A 21,156-nucleotide genomic window follows, 5' to 3' on the forward strand; every position below is an offset into this window, starting at 1 on the left:
TTGCTCTGTGTGAAGTGAATTTCGTGCCACGGCTTTTTTTTTTTTTTTTTTTTTTTTTTTTTTTTTTAATTTACCAATTAATTTATTTTTTTTAAACAGCATGATTCTGGAGTCGAATGCACCCCTGGAGAGTCGAAGATGCAGGACAAAAAAGAGCAGGGCAACTACATTATGTATGCCAGAGCCACATCCGGGGACAAACTCAATAACAACAAGTTCTCGATCTGCAGCATTCGTAATATCAGCCAGGTGCTGGAGAAGAAGAGGGGAAGCTGCTTCGTTGGTAAATACTTACTTATGAACATGTTTGTATGAACAAGAAACAGAGAGAGGGATACTGTTCTCACTGAATTCTGTGTGTGTGTGCAGAATCTGGCCAGCCTATATGCGGGAACGGGCTAGTGGAGGCCGGGGAGCAGTGTGACTGTGGCTACAGTGACCAGTGTAAAGACCCCTGCTGCTACAACGCTAATGAAGCTGAGGGCCAAAAGTGCAAACTCAAACCCGGCAAAATCTGCAGGTCAGACGTCATGAGCGCGCAGCGTGTCAGCACATTAGTCTCACAGCATTTATATAATCTTGCAATTTGTAAAAGTTGTCAAACGCATAACATTTGGTTGACTTGTTGCATATTTGTAAATTCCTCTCTGCAGTCCCAGTCAAGGCCCATGTTGCACAGCAGAATGCAGCTATAAGGGCAGTAGCGAGAGGTGCAGACCAGAGTCAGAGTGTGCGCATGAGGGTGTGTGTAACGGGGCTACTGCCCTTTGTCCCGCCTCAGAACCAAAAGCCAACTTCACCTCCTGCCATGGAGAGACACAAGTCTGCCTCAACGGGGTAAGTTGGTATCAGTGGCATTTTAGGCGAGGTAAAAAGATTTTACAGCTTTTCATGGATTTACTTCTCTAACTTTGCTCTGTTCTGCTCAGGTTTGCTCTGGATCGATATGTGAGAAGTACGGTCTGGAGGTTTGCACCTGTGCTAGCCAGGATGGCAAGGACGAGGCAGCTGAGCTGTGCCACGTCTGCTGCATGGAGAAAAGTGAGTGGCAGTTCAACACCCAAACCCTCAATCAACACAATTTATTTATCCCAAAAGGACATTCAGTCGTTAAAGCAGCACATTAAACATAATGAACATAAAAACAAAACTCTACTTTTGGCTATGCAACTTTTGCCAAGATGCAGCGATGGTTACTAATTGTGCTGTGTCAGGATAAATATTTAACATATTTGCAAACAAACAGTCAAAAATGTGGTAGAGTTATGATTTAAAATAATAAAAAAAAGCCATTACCATCATATAATAGCACAAAAACAGCCTAGAGGGAGATATGATTCAGTTCCACTTGGCTAGCTGTGTGGATTAATTATACCTACTGCTGGTGAGTAGCTGGCCACAATGTCACTTGCTGTCATAGCAATGCTGAAACACAACACAATTACAGGTAGTGTTGTGTCTCACGTGTTTTTTTATTTTTATTTTTTTCCCCATGCAAACACATCATCTCCATGTATGGTCCTTAGAGCTAAAACAAGAGACTGTGCTGGATTTAACTGCTAAGGCTGTTTGAGGATGTGTCCACACTCGTGTCTCTAACAAATGTTAAACTGCTACTTCTTATCGTCCAGTGTTGAGTATTTGTCTGTCTGAGTGATGAGTCATTATCACAGAGGTCTCACCCTCTCTCTGTGTCCACAGTGAAACCAAACACCTGCAGCAGCACAGGCTCAGAGAGGTGGGTCACTTTCTTCAACAAGAAGATCACAACACTGCAGCCCGGGTCACCCTGCAACGACTTCAAGGGCTACTGCGATGTGTTCATGAAGTGTCGCCTGGTCGACGCCGACGGGCCTCTGGCCAGGCTAAAGAAGGCCATCTTCAATGCAGAGCTTTACGAGAACATCGCCGAGTGGATAGTGGTGAGTGTCCCGGGACAAGAGTCAACACTCAGCATTCTCAATGACGCAGAGAAACCAATGCTGTTTTTGAAAAGGTTGCAGAATCCTTATTTGCATGCACACTAATATATTTGTGTGTTACACAGGCTCACTGGTGGGCAGTGCTGCTAATGGGTATTGCTCTCATTATGATAATGGCCGGCTTCATCAAGATCTGCAGCGTCCACACACCCAGCAGCAACCCCAAGCTGCCCCCACCAAAGCCACTGCCAGGTACATCATCCTGTGTGTGTATGCACTGTGCAAAACTGAAGAACTAGAAGTAAAAACAAAACTGTTTGTGATACTGTGGTAAAAATCACAAGGCAGCTTTTATAGAAAAAGTCCTAAGTGAGATGCCATCCTTTGTGTCAGAGCCCTTGAAATTGGTTATCACAAGGCTCTCTGACTGTTTGTCAGTAATATAAGCTGATCGGGCTTATTGGCTGCCCAGCTCACTTTTGTTGGCTTTTGACTGATAAAACAACTGACTGATCCCTAAGTCCCGCCATCATTAGTGACTGTTGCTAGGTCAGCTGTTTTTATGTGCTCAGCCATGGAGAAAGTGATGTTCAGTGATAGGCATCTCAATGTGTTGGTTCCTCAAGTTTTAAGAAAAACATACACGTTACATGTATATACATACGTATTTTCAGCATCGTCTGTTGAATCTAACTATGCCAGCTACAATTAAAATTCACATTAGGCAGATATGAATCCAAAGTGACATTCATTGGAGATTTTTTTTAGATCTATTCAGGAGAGAACAACAACATCAAGTGCCATAAAGCTCTGGTTCTGAGGTGCGACAAGGCAGTGCAAAGAGGGAATGTATAGAGTGCATCAAGTGCATAGAAAACAGAGAGGGAAATGGCCTGGGCTCAGATTCAAACCAGGGCGCTGTGGTGAGGATTCAGCCTTGACAAGTGGTCAATTGATCAGTCGTGTGTTTGAAGGCTAACATGGGGATCCTCGAGTATGAGAAACATTTTTTCATGCGATCCCTGTCCTTGTCTCATCATCTGCAGTGTGCACCTTAACAGGAATGACCGTTGTGTCCACAGCTGTTGGACTGTAAAAGTCAGACTGTGTTTCTCACTGAGATGTCTTTGTCCTCCAGGTACGTTGAAGAGGAGAAGACCCCAGCACGCGGGCGCACAGGCCCAGGCCCAGCGCCACCACCGCCAGCCCAGAGAGAACTATCAGATGGGTCAGATGAGACGCTGAGACTCTGGTCTTCTCTTTGCCTTGGTTCTTCCTAGTGCCTACAATGGGAGCACTTCACTCCAAAGAGTTACCTTTACCACCACCTATTGCAACATTCTGAAAACTGGCAACTGAACTTGTTTCACTGGACAAAGCCCACAGCGTCCTGGGCCTAACAGACTCACCCAGCACCTCTGCTCCGAGAGCCAGATCAGCAGTGGTTCACACAGCTTTTACAGGAAATAAATCCGATAACTTTTTCATGGAGGGACGGGACGAGAAAAATCACTGTTTCCTGTTATGTGGTTTGTATCTTTTTTCGTTTGAATGCTTTTTTTTTTTTTTTTTTTTTAAATGGGAATGGAGGAGTGAGCGAGGAGCAGCATCGTGGTAAAATCCTCCTCTCTCCTCCATCAGTGCTTTTATTTTTTTTTCCCTGTTTTTCCTCTCTGATGTGCTGCGGTCGTCATCAGCACGAGAACAGGACTGCAAGTCACATGAGTTTTTGCTGCCAATCAAAACCTGGAATGCGACATTGTATTGGAAGAAAACTCTTTTGCCAATGTAATTAGAATGTCTGAAATCAAACCACCGTGGAAAAATGAAGCTTTTTATTTCTAAGGCATATACGTTCTTTCTGTGTGCAGTTGTACAGATGTTCCAGTGTAGTTTTTTTTTCCTGTTTCATATGGTTCTCTGTCTGAATATTATTTACTGTTTTAATTCACTTTCTCAGGATTAATATATATATAAAAAAAACAGCAAACAAGTGCATGGGGAGGAGCTGCAAATACAGCTGCATGTGTATTCTAGGGCCGTAAGTCTCCCTGTGGCCACTCCCTGTATAGTGGCTCACAGTTCTAGCAGCTGCCGTGGGATGTAGAGGACGGTCTGACAGAATGTAGCAAAACGCTGAATAAGATTAAACTGTCGTTTGATTGAGGCTGGTGGAGGGGTGATTGGCTATTTCCTGAAGTGATAGGGTTTTGCAGGTGGAAGGTAATATGCAGCTGAGTTTACATAAAGAGGCAGGTTGGAGCTGGAGTTAATGGTAAGAGAATAGCTTTTATTTTCAACTTGATTGTATCACACTTTTTATCGTGTCACTGCCATTTTCCCTCACTCATCGCTTTGGCACTGACTTGTGACACGTGTAAAAACAACCACTTCGTAGTACGGATGTATGTGTCTGTTCATTCCACGTGGACGATTGATGAGATCAGGGAGACAAAATGGGAGAATCTTCTTTGCTTTTAGTGCAGATGGCTGTTGGCAGAGCAGGCTGCTGGCCAAGAGTTGATGGATGATATCCCTCAGGACAAAGGGCCTTGGCTAAAGGCGAGGCACACAGATCGGCCACATATGTAGAGAGTCATGATTATAGAATGGAGAGCCACATTGCTGCCACATTCACACTTGTTCTGTTGTCCCTCTTTGAATTGGGGCTGTTCTTAACGGCCTGTACCAGTGATTCTGCTTGTTTAGCCTAATATTTACAAAACGTACATACTCTAATATGAACATGAACTTTCAGAGACTTCAAACTTTCTTCACACCCGTATTCCATCTCTGCAATAAAGTCGTCCGCATTAGTTTTCCTAAAAGCAACAGCACTGTTGTGTTTTGATGACTTGAATTTGGGCGGAGTGAAACATCCCTCCACCAAAAAATAGTCCCCAGGGAAACATTGGCTTTCCACAGCCAATTATCAGTTCTGTGGTTTATGAATGGCGACGACTTTGTCAAGTGGGCGTTTCAACCAAAAATTCATATCTGAAAATGGCAGGATTTTGATTCTATGTTGTGAAATCTTTAGTACTGCAAAATGGTTTTTGCCATGTAAAACTTGGTTAAGTTATAGTAAATGGGCCAAACATTCAAAATCACTGACAGCGTCCTTTAGTAAATGAAAGTTTTAAAACCACTCTAAGCCTGACAGTGGAACGTCTATGCTTCGGCCAGGCAGTACAAATGCAATGGTGTCCCAGATATAGAACCTGCCTGGTTTTAATGTGATTGTCGATTTTCCTTTTTCTGATTTTTACCTCTAGCTCAGATTATTTGTGTAATGTGGGTAAACCGAATCAAAGGATGAAAAGTAGAATTTCTAATTTTATCGTGGCTTCATTGCTGTGTGTTTCCAGTCGAGCTGTGCTGGTGTTAACTGAAATTTAATTAAGGCAAACAATCAACTATCACTACCACTGTCCTGTCCTTTCTCATCCTAATCCTGACCGTCATGGTTAGGATTTCCTCCAGGGATTTTCTTACCCACACATTATTCCCCTTTGGTTTGTGTAATGACATTACAAAAAAAAAAAAATGTGCCTACACAAAGCAGAGTGCGACTGAAGTCGGTGTCACTGATCACCAAGGCTGAACCCGCACATAAGGTCACCGTTTATCCAAAGACTGATCAGTCTGGCCTGCTGACGACATATTGGAAACAAAGTGATTTGACACAGGGCTGGGCAACACGGACAAAATCAATGTCACGATAATCATAAGAAATTATTTCACTGTCAACACAGTGAAAAATCAAACAGATAATTACATTATTCATTGCATTAAACTGCATGGCGTAATGAAGCACATTAAAACTCTCATTTTCAACTCATATTCCCTAATTTGTTTCGGATCTCATTTCATGAAAGATTTGAATGCATATTAGCTTGTAATTATTCATTTAAGCAGCAGAATTGTGTCACATTAACTAGCTGTCATTACTTAATCCCATTGTGATTGCACTGAAAGGTAATAGGTGATAACAGTGAATTACCGCCCAGCCCTAATTCAGTTTGACTTGCGTTTCCAGTGACCTCCAGCAGGATGAATATTAGGTCAGCGTCACTGACAGCTGGGTGAGAATGCAGGATACCCTCCTGATTTTGTGTTAACTGGCAAAATATAGAAATATGTGTGTAGTTTCTTAAAATTGATTTGAGAGAGCAAAACTTCTGCAGCAAAGATAGGCTTTCTTTTTTTATTCCTTGGATAGCTGCCATTAAGCTTTTGTTTTGTTGCAAGGTATAAGGGTAATGTTTAATTATCCATCCGACAGATTCTATGCAGGATATTGCAGAGCTCAGCAGAGAAAACGTAAGCCTCCTCACAGAGAAATGCCTTCATTGTTTTCTCCCAAATACGCACATGGAAAACTCTATTGTGTTATAATAACAAAATAGTTTTCCACATCCATGTGCAACAACACAAAATGTAATCTGCATTTGGTTCTAAAATGTTTTCTGTTTTTTTGTCTGTCTTGTTGGTGCTAATGGCGACTCTTTCTTGTTATTTCCTGGGTGGGAATATAAAGAATGGTTTCCATTATCTTTGGCAAATTGTTTATTTTTAGCACCAACCGCTTTGCAAAATCATCCCTCTCCCTCTTTCATTCTTGTCTTTTTCTGTTGGTATGGTGTGACCTGGGCAATAGATGGGTGTTTAGGGTGAATCCTCGGGGATATGAAAAATTCTTTCTTTCACCTTTCTTGCTATACAATATTGAGAAAAACGTGCACTGATGTATAAGTGATATAAATGGAGAGAATCCCAAATGCTCAATACTACTGTCTGATTTTATTGTCTTCTGTGTTTTATACTGTCTTAAATTGTCTTTTATTTTTGTCTTTATTTTTTTCTGTTTGTTCTATTTCCCCATTCTGCTCACTTGGAAAAATTTTACTAAAATTGCAAAAGTATTGTGCAAAGATGTAATTTCTTTTGAAGTACTTGAAATGCATTAATTAAAATATAGACTTGATCAGAGTGTTTCTAGTCTTTACATCCACAAATAACAAAAGGTTGCTAATTTGTACGGTTGTTCACGTTTGAGTTGTTTTTCAGTGAAGCAGTTTGAGTTGATTCGTCAAGTCGTGGTGCTGATGCTCCATCCCTCACCTGGTTCAGCAGGACAGGGTTCAACTCGGACTCGCTGACTGCTTACCTCTCCAGTTTTCTCATGGCTTTCTGCAGCTAAAACCTGCTTTGGAGCTTAATACCTGCCTGCTGCTGGCTTTCTGAGCTCACCACCGACCAACTGCTTTGAACTGCCTCATTTCAGGGCCACTGCCTGCTTCGCTGTTTACCTTCTGAGCTCACCGCCTACTTTAAAATCTACTTTTTTCTGACCACTTCAACCTTTGATCTAATTTCTCCTTCAGCCAGCTTGATTTTTGTTTCCAGGCAGTCATTCCTTGGACATTTTGATTATAAATCCGTTTGTTGCTTGATATATAATCTATGCACACAGCCTGCACCCAGCTGTACAGGCTTTGTGGTTAAAAAAAAAATGAGACCATGAAATAGAATAGAAAACAATAGAGTGTATCTTTATTGCTCTGGTATTATAAATGGAGATGCACATATATCTTATTTTATTAAGGCTAACGTTGGGATTTGGTGCTTGTGATGTCCAGATGCAGTTTTATTTCTTAAAAAATTGCATTGAGAGACTTTCTTTTTTTCTAAAGGACAACATGGACAATCTTTTTTACAAGGACACATCAGACTCGCATAACGGCTTTGTTACACTCCACACCATGTTCTTTATACATGAGACACATTCAATAAAAATTCATTATAGCTTTACATATTTCTACGTCATCAAGGTCATCAAAAGGCCACTTTAAATAGTTCTGGTTACATTACAGCAACTAGTTTTCAAACCATAGTGCCCGCATGCATAAATAATTAAACCTCAGACATCATGTTCATTCTTTGTACTCAATATTTGGACTGAAAAACCTTCTGAAGTTTGTATTTAGAGCCCTAAAGGCTTGAATCTTTTGTATCAAGAATACTGCTTCTGAAACAGTCATTTATCTTGCTTTGGTATCTAGAAATAACAGTGTTTCCATGTGCTGCCTGTAGTTCAGCCATCATTATGTTTGACATAAAGAAACTAGAAATGAAGAAAAATGGGGTGATTCCCTAAAGGTGCACGGTGCAAGACTGCAGGTTGACTGAAGTGAAGACTCTTTAGACTCACGTGACAAAAAATGTGGAATTCAAGTCCACATGAAATGACCTCAAATGACTTCTACATCCCATCAGGCAAAGTATTTTAAATAGTGACATCATCCTGCACTCGTGGGAGTAAATGAAAACTTTCACAGATCTTAAAAAATCCTCTCCCATGCACCTTATCCCTTCAAATAAAATTGTGTTTCTCTCTCCCAAACCGTCATCCTGTTTGGTTTGGGTTTGGTCTGTCCTGTTGGTTTACACTTGTGAACGATCCTCCCCTGTCCCAACCAAACATCCCGTTTCAACAGGAAATCCGTCAGCACAAGAACGAGGCCGTTTCATGTGGTGTTGAAGCACATATCTCGTCAGTGAGTCAGCCCATCCACTGAGAACTATGACGATAACCATCAAATGTCATGGTGTATACACATTTGTTTGTCTTCAAGGTCCTCACTTTGATCAACCCTTCTCAGTTTTGCATAGTGCACCTTTAAAGCTGCGCCGTGCAGTCCTGATGAGGAAACCGATGACAGGTATAAAGATGATTTGCAAATGCTGACGGCTTCTTTGAAATCTTATAGCATTAACCACATAATACAGCATAATAAGGTGATCCAACAGGGAACCTAGAGGATACTTCTGTGTAGTGTAAATGTGGTGGGAAAGCAGGAGCATCACATTGGCACAGCTGTTTTCTACTTTCAGACACTGTTTCAGGGATCCAATTTTCCCCATTGAAAATTTAATACTTTAGCAGTTCAGCACTAAACCTTTTTTGCCCATCCATAGCATCAAATTTCTTTCCTAAAACTGCACAGTCATTCATCGAGGAGCTTAAAGAATTTCATCCAGATGTGAACTTCCCAAGTGTGACATTTCGTTGCCCTACAATCAGAGATGTTCGATCTGGTGCACAGATACAGAGCTCAGATTGTGCAGCCTGTTCTCCTGCAGCTGCTTATTCGTGGACACAAAAGGCTGTCACAGTCCATTAGGTGTGCTTTCTTCTGCGCTGTCTGGGGCTGTCGTCCCTGCAGCGCACAAACACCACCTCTTGAGACACTTGAACGTGCTGTCCGTCGTTGGTCTTGGCGCAAAAGGTCGTCCTGAAAAGTAGAGGCCATGTTAGTTATTGCTGTGGTTTGGTCGGTCTATATTTGAACCGTGCCACATTTGGGAGTGATTTGAATAGAGACATACAGCAGAGATACAGCATCTGTTTGTGTTGAGAAATGTGCAGGGCAGTATGGGAAACTGTCCACTAGGTGGCAATAATAGTCTACTATGCTGCTGCAGGCTTTTCTGCTTGAGGTTGTTATTGGAAAGCATAAAAAATCCTGTGGTTACCTGAATTGTTGTGTTTACTGGCATTTAAAATCATTAGTCTTGATTTATGCCGGGGAATATTTCAATAAAAAAAGGTCACTATAATAAACACAGCTGCCAAGCCTAATTCTTTGAAAACATCTGGCTGCTTACCGCTCTTTACTACACAGTTTAACAGGATATGTGGCAGCAGTGTAGATAAAGCGTTTATTCTTGTGTGTACAGGCTACAGGGAATGCATCTCCTTCTTGTGTTGTCTCTGATTCTCCAAGCAGCTGGTCCTCTCAAGTATAACGAAGGGATCAGAGCCAAACTGCTGAAGATGAAGAAGATCCTCCTTTTCACATTCCAAACTCTATTGCCTCTGTTGACTTGACTCTACTGATCTACTTGAACGTCACTCAGCCTCGCAGCCTGCAGCCTTTTGAGAGGGAGCAACATACCATACCTCTCTTGTGTTTCGCCCGCTTTGACGCTGATCTTGCCCACTGTGAGCAGTGGTTTGTTGCCCGCGCTGCTCCAGGGAATGATGGTCTGCACCCGGTTCCACATGTTGGTCCACAGCGCCAGCCCCTCCCAGTGGAATCTGAGCAGCATCAGCTCCCCAATGTCCCGGTCCAGGGTGATCAGGAAGGTGTAGGTCTTATTGCTCGAAATCTCCTCAATGCTGAGAGTTTTAACATGAAGCAAGAAGTGGACAGAGTGAGTTGGATTATACATTGGGAGACTGTTAGCTGGGGGGAAGTCCATCTCAATGGCAGGAGGCTAACAGTTAGCATTTGGAGCATCCAGCCAGTATCCAGCACTCAGTAACAATGAGAGGAAGATAACACCACTACTGTCCTACAGAACAGCTACGAGGGAGAAAGAGAAATAATAACACATTTTTCAAAATGAGTGAACTAACCCTTTAAGGCTGATGCTCTCTGATGTATATAACATGAGGGATAATGCAGTTGTCAGGGAACAGTGTCCTTTATAATACACATACAAATAAATTATTTATGCCATCATCCCCATTTATAGCTCTCTTTGATGCCACAGCACAAGCTTGCTGCCATGTGTGTCAGCTGCTATCCTTGACTTGCTCTCTCTCTTATGGAGCTCAGGGCACAGCTGCATCTTGCATGTATCAAGGACCGAGCGCACTGAGGACAGAGTCACCGAGGGACAAAAGACTCAAGGGACAAGGCAACATTACACATGTAAGGCAAGACCAACGGGAGGCGGCACTCACAAGCTGATGGGGAGGTCCCCACTCTCCCCCTTTGTCCCAGTCAGAGCGATGGTAAGGGATGGCTCAAGCCCCTCGATGTGGTTCACAAACTGTATCCTGAACTGGTAATGGTAGACTGAAAGAGAGCAATGGGAAACCACGTGATGAAACCATAAATGGCTATCGTGACCTTTCTCAGTAGCTCAGTGGTTTTCAAGGGTTCCTCAACATTTTTTTCCCTCTAAAATGTAATTCAGCTGAAATTGTTACAATATGTATTAAAAAATCTTTATATATTGTAAATTGATTGACCTTTATACATGGTGTGATGATGTATATTTATTGGTGTTCATGACCCTTTATATACCATGGTCTATGGATAACATATCAAGAATGGTGATATGGTTTTTCTTTTCCCATTATCAGGAAAATATTATGTATCTTATCTTAAATGTTGTGTATCTTACTATGTCACATGGTCTTTCTGAAAAGTCTGTAAGAGTGGAGTGTTAGAAACATCACTGTAGTGAAGTGAGCTGTATGGTGCGAGGGTCTATATTTTTCATGTTTTTGCATTCTCTTGTTCCAGCATCCTACTGAAGTGTTTAAGAAAGATGTGTGTGTCTTCTTTTTTGTTATTTCTCAGTGTTCATTAGTCAAAATCCATTTAATACCTAGCACAAACCAAAAGGTTTTTTTTTTTTTTTTTTATCCCTAGGGAAAAATCACTTCCATTGAGGGTGTACAGCTTTACATGAAAACAACATGAAACATGAAAAAGTGTGAAAACTCCAGTTCCATATGACCTAATCTATTGAACATTTTGTGAAATAATCGTGATGATATGTGGTTTTAATTGTCTGAAGTGAAGCCAAATTTAATTTTCAACCTGGTTGGGCGGTGGTTCTCTGTACTATCCTGTTCTGTATTACAAAGGAAAACACCTTTACTTAACTATTCACACAACGTTACATTTCAATCTATTATGCCTCCTTAATCAGAGTTTTATGAGTCAATATTAAAGGGTGAACCAAGCAGAAAATATAGATTTTGCCGGCACCTAGTGGTTGAATTTTTTACCTACATCAGTGTTGAGTGTGATCAGAAATGCAGCAGAGAACTGTTCAGGCCACACAAAAACAGTGATGTTTGGTGCAGCAGGGCTCACGCTTCCAGCCCATAGAGGTCAGTGCAACAGCGCTTCTCTGCCCTGACAGATTTAGGGTTTCATCACCCTTTAATGTTTTCTGTCCTGCAGTTAGGGCCTACAGCAGGACTATGAGCTCCAGTTCTTACTTCTCTAATTGGTTTCAAAGGAAGAAAAGCTGGCCATGCTCCACAGAAAAGATTATATCTATCTCAGGGAGGCCACAATCAGATTTTCAAGCTCAGGCTATAAAACTGCCCCAAATTCCACAATATTACATTTTACTTCATCATCGCAAGAATCCACTTGAAGTTCAAAAACCAACCAACACTGATATTTTCTAGTGATTGCTTACAATACACTACATTTACTTGTCTAAACAATAAGTTATACCATAATTATTCATCTCTCTAATAAAGAAATCATATTAGGCTACTTTGAAGTAATTTCCAGAAAGTTATGCAGTACTGTAGGTCTCTTTAGTTTCTGTTTTAGGGCGCAATGTCGTAAACTGAAGTCTATTCGTTTAGGACAAAAATTCTGCATATCCTGGTGATGTTTTGGTTGAAATGGGAGGCACAAGCACATACGTTTGTAGGGCATCTGAGAGCGGGTTTTGAGGAACAGCTTCTTGCTGCGGCCGCTGCGGACCCTCTTGATGTCATAGCCCAGGGTGTTGCAGCGGTTCTTGCGACAGTCCAGGCAGACGCCTTTGTCAAAAGCACTGTTGTCACTGCACCTGTAGGCCATGCTCTGCTTGTCTTTATTCAGGAGGGAGTCAATAAACAGGTGGACCGATCGCTCATGAGCACATTTCACCGTCTGCTCAAAACCTAAGAGAAAATAGAAATGTGGTGGTAATTTAATTAGTCTTACATATGGATCTTTTCGGTTATCTGAAACACCCTTGATGATAGTTTCGCCGGATCATTTCCATATGCTGGGTAAGACTTCTTTCAGATGTATTGTGCCAGTTGGTTATTACAAAACTCTCCTGGGGATTCAAGGCTGTGGAGTACCATGATCCTAGTCTGTGTTTGGCCATTATTTGAGGATTTAGTTCATTATCCCCAGTGCTGGACATCTGTCAAGATGTCCTCCTGTCACATCTCCTGAAAGCATCTCATTATGTCTGATACTGGTCTGGCCTGAAGCCTTTTTTCTCAGCATTAATAGATCTACAGTTCCTGAGGAGATTCCTGTAGCCTAGAGGCAGAGTTCTGAAGGATGGACAGAGCAGAGGAAGGCGCATGTTACTGATTAACTCGTGAGGATGACAGATGCTTTAATGTGGTTCTCACTTTCATATTGTGCGGACATGTTTTTGATTGAGAAGCACCATAAATCCTGGGGCCACTTATGTTAGACTCAGGGGAATTAACCTCATATGGCTGAACACAGGATGAGAAGCTGTCAAGGAGCACAAGATGAATTGTTTCCCGAGGTGCACTAATATTTTAAAAATGGAACTACATCGATGAAAACTTGACAAATCTGAAGAATCTGAGCTGGCTTCTCATATATTTTCTCTTGTTTGTGTTCAGGGGTGCCAGGTCTGATCAACAAAAGCAGGGTTACAGCAGAGCAGGCCAATACATTGGTTGACTGCTTTTTATGAGCAAAGCACTCCTCTGATTTCCTTACAATATTTGCTTTTCAGATGCAGGTTTCCTCCATAATTAATTACACTCGCAAAAAGCAGCTAGTGGAGGCAAGTCATCTGTGTAGCGATGCCCAGGCAAGAGCGGATCCCTCCCTTTCTTCTCCCTTGCTTCTATTATATTCCACCTGACAGGAAACTCACCTAGCTCTGGCTTTCACTGTCTGCATCTCTGCTGTCACTGCATTTCTGTGTTGCACTGCTGGACAACATCCTGTTAAATACGGCCTCTATCTTACCTAGGATTGCCCTTATAGGCCTACAAATCACAATATTCAAGAGTAACTAAACCACAAACCCAAATCTCTGTGCAGCCTGACCTCTAATGGTGAAAAGCAGGATGCCCGGTCTTTGGTTGCAGGTGATGTCACCACCCACAGAGGATCCTGTCTAGATGGTAACCCTAGATTTGCCTCGCAAGTGCGGTTAGGGTTAGGGTTAGGCCACTGTGCTTACTCAAGTGTGCAAGAGTTTCAGAAATCTAGGGTTACCATCTAGACACGACACCCGTCGAGTACAACAGGAGGTGACATCACCTGCCACCAAAGACCAAAGACCAGCCACCCTGCTTTTCACCATGTAAAGTCAGGCTTTGCAGAGAGTTGGGGTTTAGTTGCTCTTCAACTTTGCCCTCCTGTCACTTAAGGTGATACAGAGTCAATTCGATGCTCTGCTGCCTAAACTGACAAACTGTTTTTTCACTGTTTAGTGGTGTGTTAAACACCGTGAAACCTATCATCTCAAATGCCTTTGTCTCCGTTTGGTTGCCTCTCTGTCTTCTTTTGTATACATAATACTTAATAAGCCAAGGGAACCCACAATATGTTGACTTTTAAATATAATCTTTTGCCTCTTGTTATTTAAGGTGTTGTGACCCGTCATGTTTTACCTTACCCATGAGCCCGTACTCGGTTATGTGTTGATAAAGGCTCTGAAAGTCACATCCAGGTTGGAAAGCTCCCCCGTTGGGATAAAAGTCATAGTGCGCCACAGCTTGCTTGATCCCCACACTTAGGCCCATGCGTTCGTGAGTGAAGGTATGGATGGCATCCACAAACTCAGCATCATCAGGAGACAGTCTATCTGTGGACGACATGCCCTCAAACAGGGGCCCCGCCGGATCTAGACCTGGGCAGATACAGTGTATAGAGAAGCTGCTTGTTACAGAACGAAGAATGACTTGATCCGCTGTCAAAAATGTTTTTGTAGGGGAATGAACATTCACAAGGGAACCAATGAATCAAGAAGTTAGCCTGAAGTTCGATAGGGTTTTTGCTGCCTCAAATTCTTCTCACATTGAAAAAAGCTTACCAGTAATTCTTCCAATCTTCTCCGAACCTCCCAGAGAGCTTCCAGCAAATCCAGAGATGTGAGCACCAAGGCTGTAGCCTATCAAATGAACCTTTTTGGCTGGAAACTGGAAATTCTCCTGTTAGTGATGAATGACATTTTTACAATATTAGAAAACTTTGGGTTATTACTTAATCTGATGCATGCATGGCTTTTCAAGCATACCACGTCTTCAGTATTTACGCTTTTAACATTTACATAGGTACATGAGTTTATTTCAGCACATACATGTTGATTATGAAGAAAAAAAAAAAAAAAAAAGCAGAATAGAATATTATCCTCAGTCCCCTGACCTGAAGTGTTTGCAGCAGGTAGGCTATGTCCTGTCCGACAGTGCGGGTGTTTTGTGCTGCTATGGGATAGTGTTGGTGGGCCAGGGTGAGCCAGTCGGTGATCACCACGTTCGCATGTCCTAGACTAGTCTTCAGAACCTTGGCCAGCCTGAGCACCCAGCCCTCCATCATACCATCCACCTGAGGAAACAAAAGACTGTTTTTTGATTTCTGTTTTCCATTAGTGCAATGACATGCTGCTGCACACAATATAATCCATCCAAAATCCATGACGCATGGTATGACACTCCTGCTCTGTTGTCTGGAATGCTCAAAATCCTGAAATGTACGGAAACACCAAACTGTGAGGCACCCTGAAATTCACAAAAAGATTAATTTAAATATGAAGTTAAGTTTGTTCCATACTAACACTTTTACATTGCTTTATAATTGCATTTAAAAGGACTGCTTCATCCAAAATGACTTATTTTGTATGATTTTCTCACCCAGAGTTGTGTTGAATGTCCAGCCAATAATCATATCTCACAGAGAACAAGGGTTCTCTGTGAAGTATATAACTAATGATCGCTTCTCTCTCATCTGTGTGTCCAGTTCAGTCCAGATGAACTTTGCGTGACTCACTGATGCTCAGCCAATGTGTGATTGTGCTGACCTCTCTTACTCTTTGAGAAGGTTTCATACACAACAATCTCTTCCTCATGGCCACAACTGTCCTCCATCCTTTCATTTTAAGCATTATTTTTTGGCATTTATCTAATAGTGATAATAAGGGCTGCAATAAGGACTAAGTCTTGATATGTGGTAGGGGAGACTGGGGTAAGTTGAGCCAAAGGGTAAGTTGAGCCACCCCCTGTTGCTAGGAAACGGTAAAAAATATTGATCATGTGACCAAATATTTAGGAGGAAGGCATCATTTCATGGAGTCTGTGAAGGTAAGAACCACATGAGTAAAGTGGTTAGACATTTATTTCCAAAAAAACATTTTTTACTCTTGAAAGTGAATTTAGTCTATTATAAGTTTCATGAGAATTGTGTTAAAACCAAAATAGATCATTTTAAATTTGTTTTATACATCAATTGTGGTATCTATGAGCTACAACATGAGGTCATAAACCTAGCATAAAAGTGCACCATTTTAGCTGTGGGGACTAAAAAAAGTCAAAATGGCAGCTCTGGGGTAAGTTGAGCCATTTGGCCAGGGGTAAGTTGAGCCACCGGCTCGGGCCATTTTGACCCCTTAAGCCTTTGCAAGGGTTAAATATTAAATCTCTAAAACTCCCCAAACCCCACAGAGTTGGTCGTACAGCAAGGAGGTCTGAGCAATTTGTGTTCCCCTGCAACCTCGACAGGTGGAATATTGAGTGAAAGCCAGGGGCGGAGCTATGTGGTGGCCAATGGTGGCCACGAAATGTGTTACATTCATATGTTCATAACTGACCTTACTGTCAGCAAGGACACCAAGAAACTAGTGTTCTAGTGTTTTCTTTCCAAAAACACAGCTGTTAATGTTCTCTTCCTAGGTGCACTTTAAGGCATGTTAAAACAGCTGTTTACTGTACCTGTTGGATTGTGTTTAATAAATAAAAATACACATGAATGTGAAGAAGTGACTATTATTTAGGGAAAGAGAAGGTGAGGAAGGGGTTTGATGGAGGTGGGGAGGAAGGTAGGGGGTGAGTAGGGATACGGCTCAACGTACCCCGCTCCTATGCTCAACTTACCCCATACACGGGGTAAGTTGTGCCACGAGACCACTTTTTTTGGACATGCTATATTATGGAAGCAGTTATGTTTACACTCATTCTGCTTGTTTGAAGAGATGCACAACATCCTGAAATATATGCAGATATATTAGTTAGCGACAAAACTATGATTGCCTTGATGTAGTGATCCTAAATATGAAAAATGGCTCATCTTACCCCAGTCTCCCCTACATGCTCTACCTTAATTTTCTGGTCCTGTCTCTACAATATAAAAGTCCTGTCTGTGGGCAAGTATATTTTGCCCTGCAAAATCCAGTGTGACCACCCCATCAGGCCTCAGGTCACTACAGACTGACTGACTTAAGTTTATTGAAGCCAATGAATGAGTCGGACTGCTGGCCAGTGAACAAACTGGAGGCTGGTCCTCAAATCTGTAAGAGTGCAGGCTAATCACACACATTTGATTGACCATAAGGTATTTTCTGTAGTAGTTTACTGAACAATTCTTTTGGCAAAATTATATGGTTTGTTTTTAAAGATTATTATTTGGGCAGGAAAGGCAGAGGAGAGGATAGGACTGACATGCAGCAAATGGGCTTGGAGTCCAACCCAGGATGCTGCAGTCAGGACTTGATTCATGGCATGTACTCTACCAGGTGACCTACCAGGGTGCCTTAAAATGGTTGTATGCATTATGTGCTCTGTGAGGCCTTCCATTATAACCTTTATTTGCATATTCAAGACAACTTGTGAGTAAATGATGCAAAATTACAAAATATGTATTTTTGGAGTGAAGTATTCTTTTAAATGCAATGTAGCAATGAAAAAATGATGGCATAGAAAAAAATTTGAATGAATATTTTCGTGCATTTCAGGGGTCACTGTGCATTTATGTCACAGTTTGGTTATTTCAGGGTTTTCTATTACTGAAAAATTAGGTAAAGCTTTGCTCACACTTCTCTTTTTTGACGTCTTCTGTGTTTTACTTCTGACACTGTCCGCTCATGTGTACGCTCTAATGGCATAACATGTGTGTGCAAATGGCTTTTTTTTCCAGTGCACCCTGTGGTTTCCAAGTCACTGAACTGTGAGAGAAGTGGGAGTTGTCCTTACCGACCACCCGTGGGTGATGACGATGAGGGGATTACTGCTGTTGAAGCCGCAGGAGGTGAGAGTGTGTGGCTGGAGGGGGTTCACCGTACACGTGTCCTCCATGGACCCTTCCTCTGAGTACAGCCTGAAGACTGAATTGCCGATGTACGGCACTTTAGGTCTCAGGATGCCCCTCTGGTCTGTGTCCACTACACATGGAAATACAAACAGCAAAGGAGTTATCTGTTTGTTCTTTATGATTAGCTCTACATGTCAGGCATGCTGGAGAACTGGACATGTTTACTTTGAGGTGAATAATTACAAACGTATGCACCAAGATTCATTTTATTTGGACATGACCGAGTAAAGGAAATGTAGTAATCCCCAAGCTTTGCAAAAGAGGCACTATATTCAACCCAGGCAAGAAGTAGGGATTATCTCCGTGCATTGATTTTCTTTGCAACTAAGCACTGATTTATTGCAATCCTTGTCTTGTTTTTGATAAGCAAATACTAAATTTGTTCACAATAACATTAATGCACTAAGTGCAATGATAATTCTGTGATTCCCTCTGTTTATACTGCTTTTTTTTTTTTTTTCTTTTTAGAGCAAGAGGTGAAAATACTAAGTGTCATCCAAGTTCTGTGGTGTCATCACTTCCTGTTGTGACTGGTCTGGACTGTGGCCCGGCTGTGCCTTTTCAGAGGCGTTTTGCTCCGCTCTCAGGTCATGTGAACCTCTTTGGCAGAAATTCCAGTGCTTACAAAAAGTCCTGTCAAATGAACCTCTGCTTTTCTCTTCTCGTAAGTCATTACGTAACAGCCCCCTCCCTTAACAGAGCTGGAGCCTCAACTTAAAACCTCATTCGCACACAAAAGTACAGATCTGTGACCAAATGAATTTCTAATTACATTTCTTTATGACCACTATGGTTTGAGTGCACATGATTTGTAATTCATTATTTTCAGGCAGATTAATTACCATGACATGACAGATAAGTGACTTTACGCTCAGCATTTCTTAACTGAAATATTCACAATTAAAGGAATCCCTCAGGTGATAAAACGGGCAGGCGTATCTTAAGTCCCAATTAAACAAGTTGTTAAAATGTGTTAATATCTTGTTGTGAAACATGTTGGTAAGGGGTCATGGAAGAAATTAACTCCTGGTGAAAATCCAACATGGGAAAGCTGCTTACAGCTGGCAATTGCTCAATGTTGGTGGAGGTACAGCATGTGCTCTACTATGTGCCATCTAATTTATTTATTTAGATTTTTTTTTCCTTGAGCAGGTCACTGTCAAGGTTTGGAAAAAAAAAAAAAAAACATGTTGACCCATGCTATTTTTTCAATTGCATGAGTCATAGGACAGAAAATTCAGCTGATCACATCAGTGCATTCTTAATCAAAATATCAAGGTTGGCAGCTCTTGCTTGCAAACACACGTTCATCAAAACTTTATGCCATAGAACACAAGCACATGGAGAGCATCAGCAGACAAAATGAGCAGCCTGCTCAGAAAGTGTTGCATTTTCAAAAGCACGCAGCCATGCATTTTTGTGGACTTCTGAGCAATTTGCTTAGCCCTCTGAAAACTGAGGAAATGCACTTGATTCCTTTCAAAAACATGAAAACATGAGAAAAATGAGCAAATTAGCAAGGAATAACTGAAAAATGAGCGATAAATTATTGAAAAACAGAAGAAAAGAAGAAGAAAAATTACCCAAAGCATTTTAAAAAAAGAGAAAAAGAGAACTCTAAGTATATACTTTATTACAAGAAAAAAAAAATACTACACAACTGAAAAAACTTTTCCAAGTAAAAATCCGCCCTGGGGCTTTTGGATTTCAAAGGGTTAAAGGGCTTGTGTGTAATTCCAGAGTGGTGCCCCCTGGTGGACACCTGTTGGGCTCAGGAGGCTGGACTTAAATTACATCTTGATTTAAAGAGTTACAGGCACTTACGTTCACACACTGAAATGTATTGCCTCAGCTGTTGATATGAAGACTGGCAATATGTGACAGCTGAACAGCCTTACCTTTTTACATCTGTATTGATGCTGCAAATTTGTTCTGATGCAGGTAAAATCAGACTTGGATTGTGAGATATGATGAGACAGGACCAAAAGTTTTCTTTCAATCTAGCAGTCAAACTTCTCCAGCACATTTGTAAATATACACAAAGACATGTTTTTTTTCATTGTTATGAAAGCTTTCTACGGAAAAAAACATACATATTAATACATATAAAGACAATCAAACCATTTGTGAATGTGAGATTTGCCAGTTTTGTGTCATCATTTCAATGTGACAACTCACTCACCTGTTCGGTTTCCCTTGATTTTCCTCCCCTCACTCAGCTGACATATGAGCAGCAAGCAGCACAGGATTTTGACCACAGCCATGGTGTTACTATCAGCACAAGCTCTCAGCTCACAACCCCTCCAGCCAGCACCTCTTCCAGAGTGGATGGGAACAGGTCAGCTATCCTGACAGAGAAATGCAACAGAGCCCTGAGGGGAGAGCCTCTGTCTCTGGATGCAGAGCCTCTCAAGTCTCTCAAGGAAGTCTTATGAGGATGTAAAGCAGAGCAGAGTACACATTGTACTGTGCTGGAAAACAAGGGAAGAGCAGGAGTAGTGGTTTATGGGTAAGGGGGATTCAGTCTTGTCCTGATTGGCTGTGGGTCGAACTGCATAGTTTTGGTAGACTCTGACAGGACAGGAGGTAGAAGTGGGGAGGGGATCTAGTACAGCGTGCTGATAGTGATAGATTTCAGTCACTGGGGAGGTAGGACACTAAATTATCCAAAATCCCCCCTTCAGAGTCTTATTTACACATGTGACTGGCAGAACTCTTCATGCTGTGTAGCCAAACTATGATGGACTCTAGCCACAGCAGAATTAGAGCTGGGATGTTGCTGGTACAGTATGTCCTTTCTCAACTGTTGAATGCACCAGCTCTCCACCACTACTACAGTGTAACAACTGGACAGCTCAGTGGAGGTGGAAACAAAAAGAAAAATGTTTAAAAAGCTTGAAAATAATGCAAAGGCACTGCCACTTTTAAGAATTTAGAGATTTCAGTTGAGCTTTTGATGAGTTTATTGATGAAGCTGGGCCTGGTGGGCTCATGTGCGTCATACAGCCAGTGCATGTTGGTGCTTCTGTGGTCAGTGCCTTTAATCAAGGATATTTCACTTTTCAGGTGACATCTACCAGTTTGAAGATTATTTCAATTATGCTGTTGTGTCTTAT

General features: G+C 41.7%; 2 protein-coding genes across 4 annotated transcripts in view; one reads left to right on the forward strand and one right to left on the reverse strand.

The window, feature by feature from the left end:
- adam10a (ADAM metallopeptidase domain 10a) overlaps nt 1-6,909 on the forward strand; it is a 59,795-nt gene extending 52,886 nt beyond the window's left edge. Inside the window, exons 10-16 of the mRNA XM_030080024.1 lie at nt 100-283; nt 370-520; nt 654-837; nt 930-1,041; nt 1,702-1,922; nt 2,048-2,174; nt 3,061-6,909. Of these exons, the coding sequence (XP_029935884.1) occupies nt 100-283; nt 370-520; nt 654-837; nt 930-1,041; nt 1,702-1,922; nt 2,048-2,174; nt 3,061-3,167 (1,086 nt within the window). The 3' untranslated portion in view covers nt 3,168-6,909. The remainder of the gene's footprint in view (nt 1-99; nt 284-369; nt 521-653; nt 838-929; nt 1,042-1,701; nt 1,923-2,047; nt 2,175-3,060) is intronic.
- Nucleotides 6,910-9,089: 2,180 nt separating this feature from the next.
- lipca (lipase, hepatic a) lies at nt 9,090-20,304 on the reverse strand. Of its 3 annotated transcripts, XM_030044591.1 has the most exons (10): nt 20,223-20,304; nt 18,572-18,591; nt 17,923-18,096; nt 15,107-15,286; nt 14,775-14,892; nt 14,358-14,591; nt 12,394-12,636; nt 10,678-10,792; nt 9,889-10,107; nt 9,090-9,220 (listed from the first exon to the last, which is right to left on the reverse strand). In XM_030044591.1, exons 1-10 carry the CDS (start codon nt 20,302-20,304, stop codon nt 9,106-9,108), a joined length of 1,500 nt encoding a protein of 499 aa, XP_029900451.1. In that variant the 3' UTR covers nt 9,090-9,105. The 3 variants fall into 3 exon arrangements, with proteins under 3 accessions (XP_029900451.1, XP_029900442.1, XP_029900433.1); XM_030044582.1 differs by lacking the exon at nt 18,572-18,591 and having other exon boundaries at nt 17,923-18,110; XM_030044573.1 differs by lacking the exon at nt 18,572-18,591 and having other exon boundaries at nt 17,923-18,116.
- Between the last annotated feature and the right edge of the window lie 852 nt (nt 20,305-21,156).

The sequence above is a fragment of the Myripristis murdjan genome, chromosome 3, assembly GCF_902150065.1.
Source record: "Myripristis murdjan chromosome 3, fMyrMur1.1, whole genome shotgun sequence".
Classification (NCBI taxonomy): Eukaryota; Metazoa; Chordata; class Actinopteri; order Holocentriformes; family Holocentridae; genus Myripristis; species Myripristis murdjan.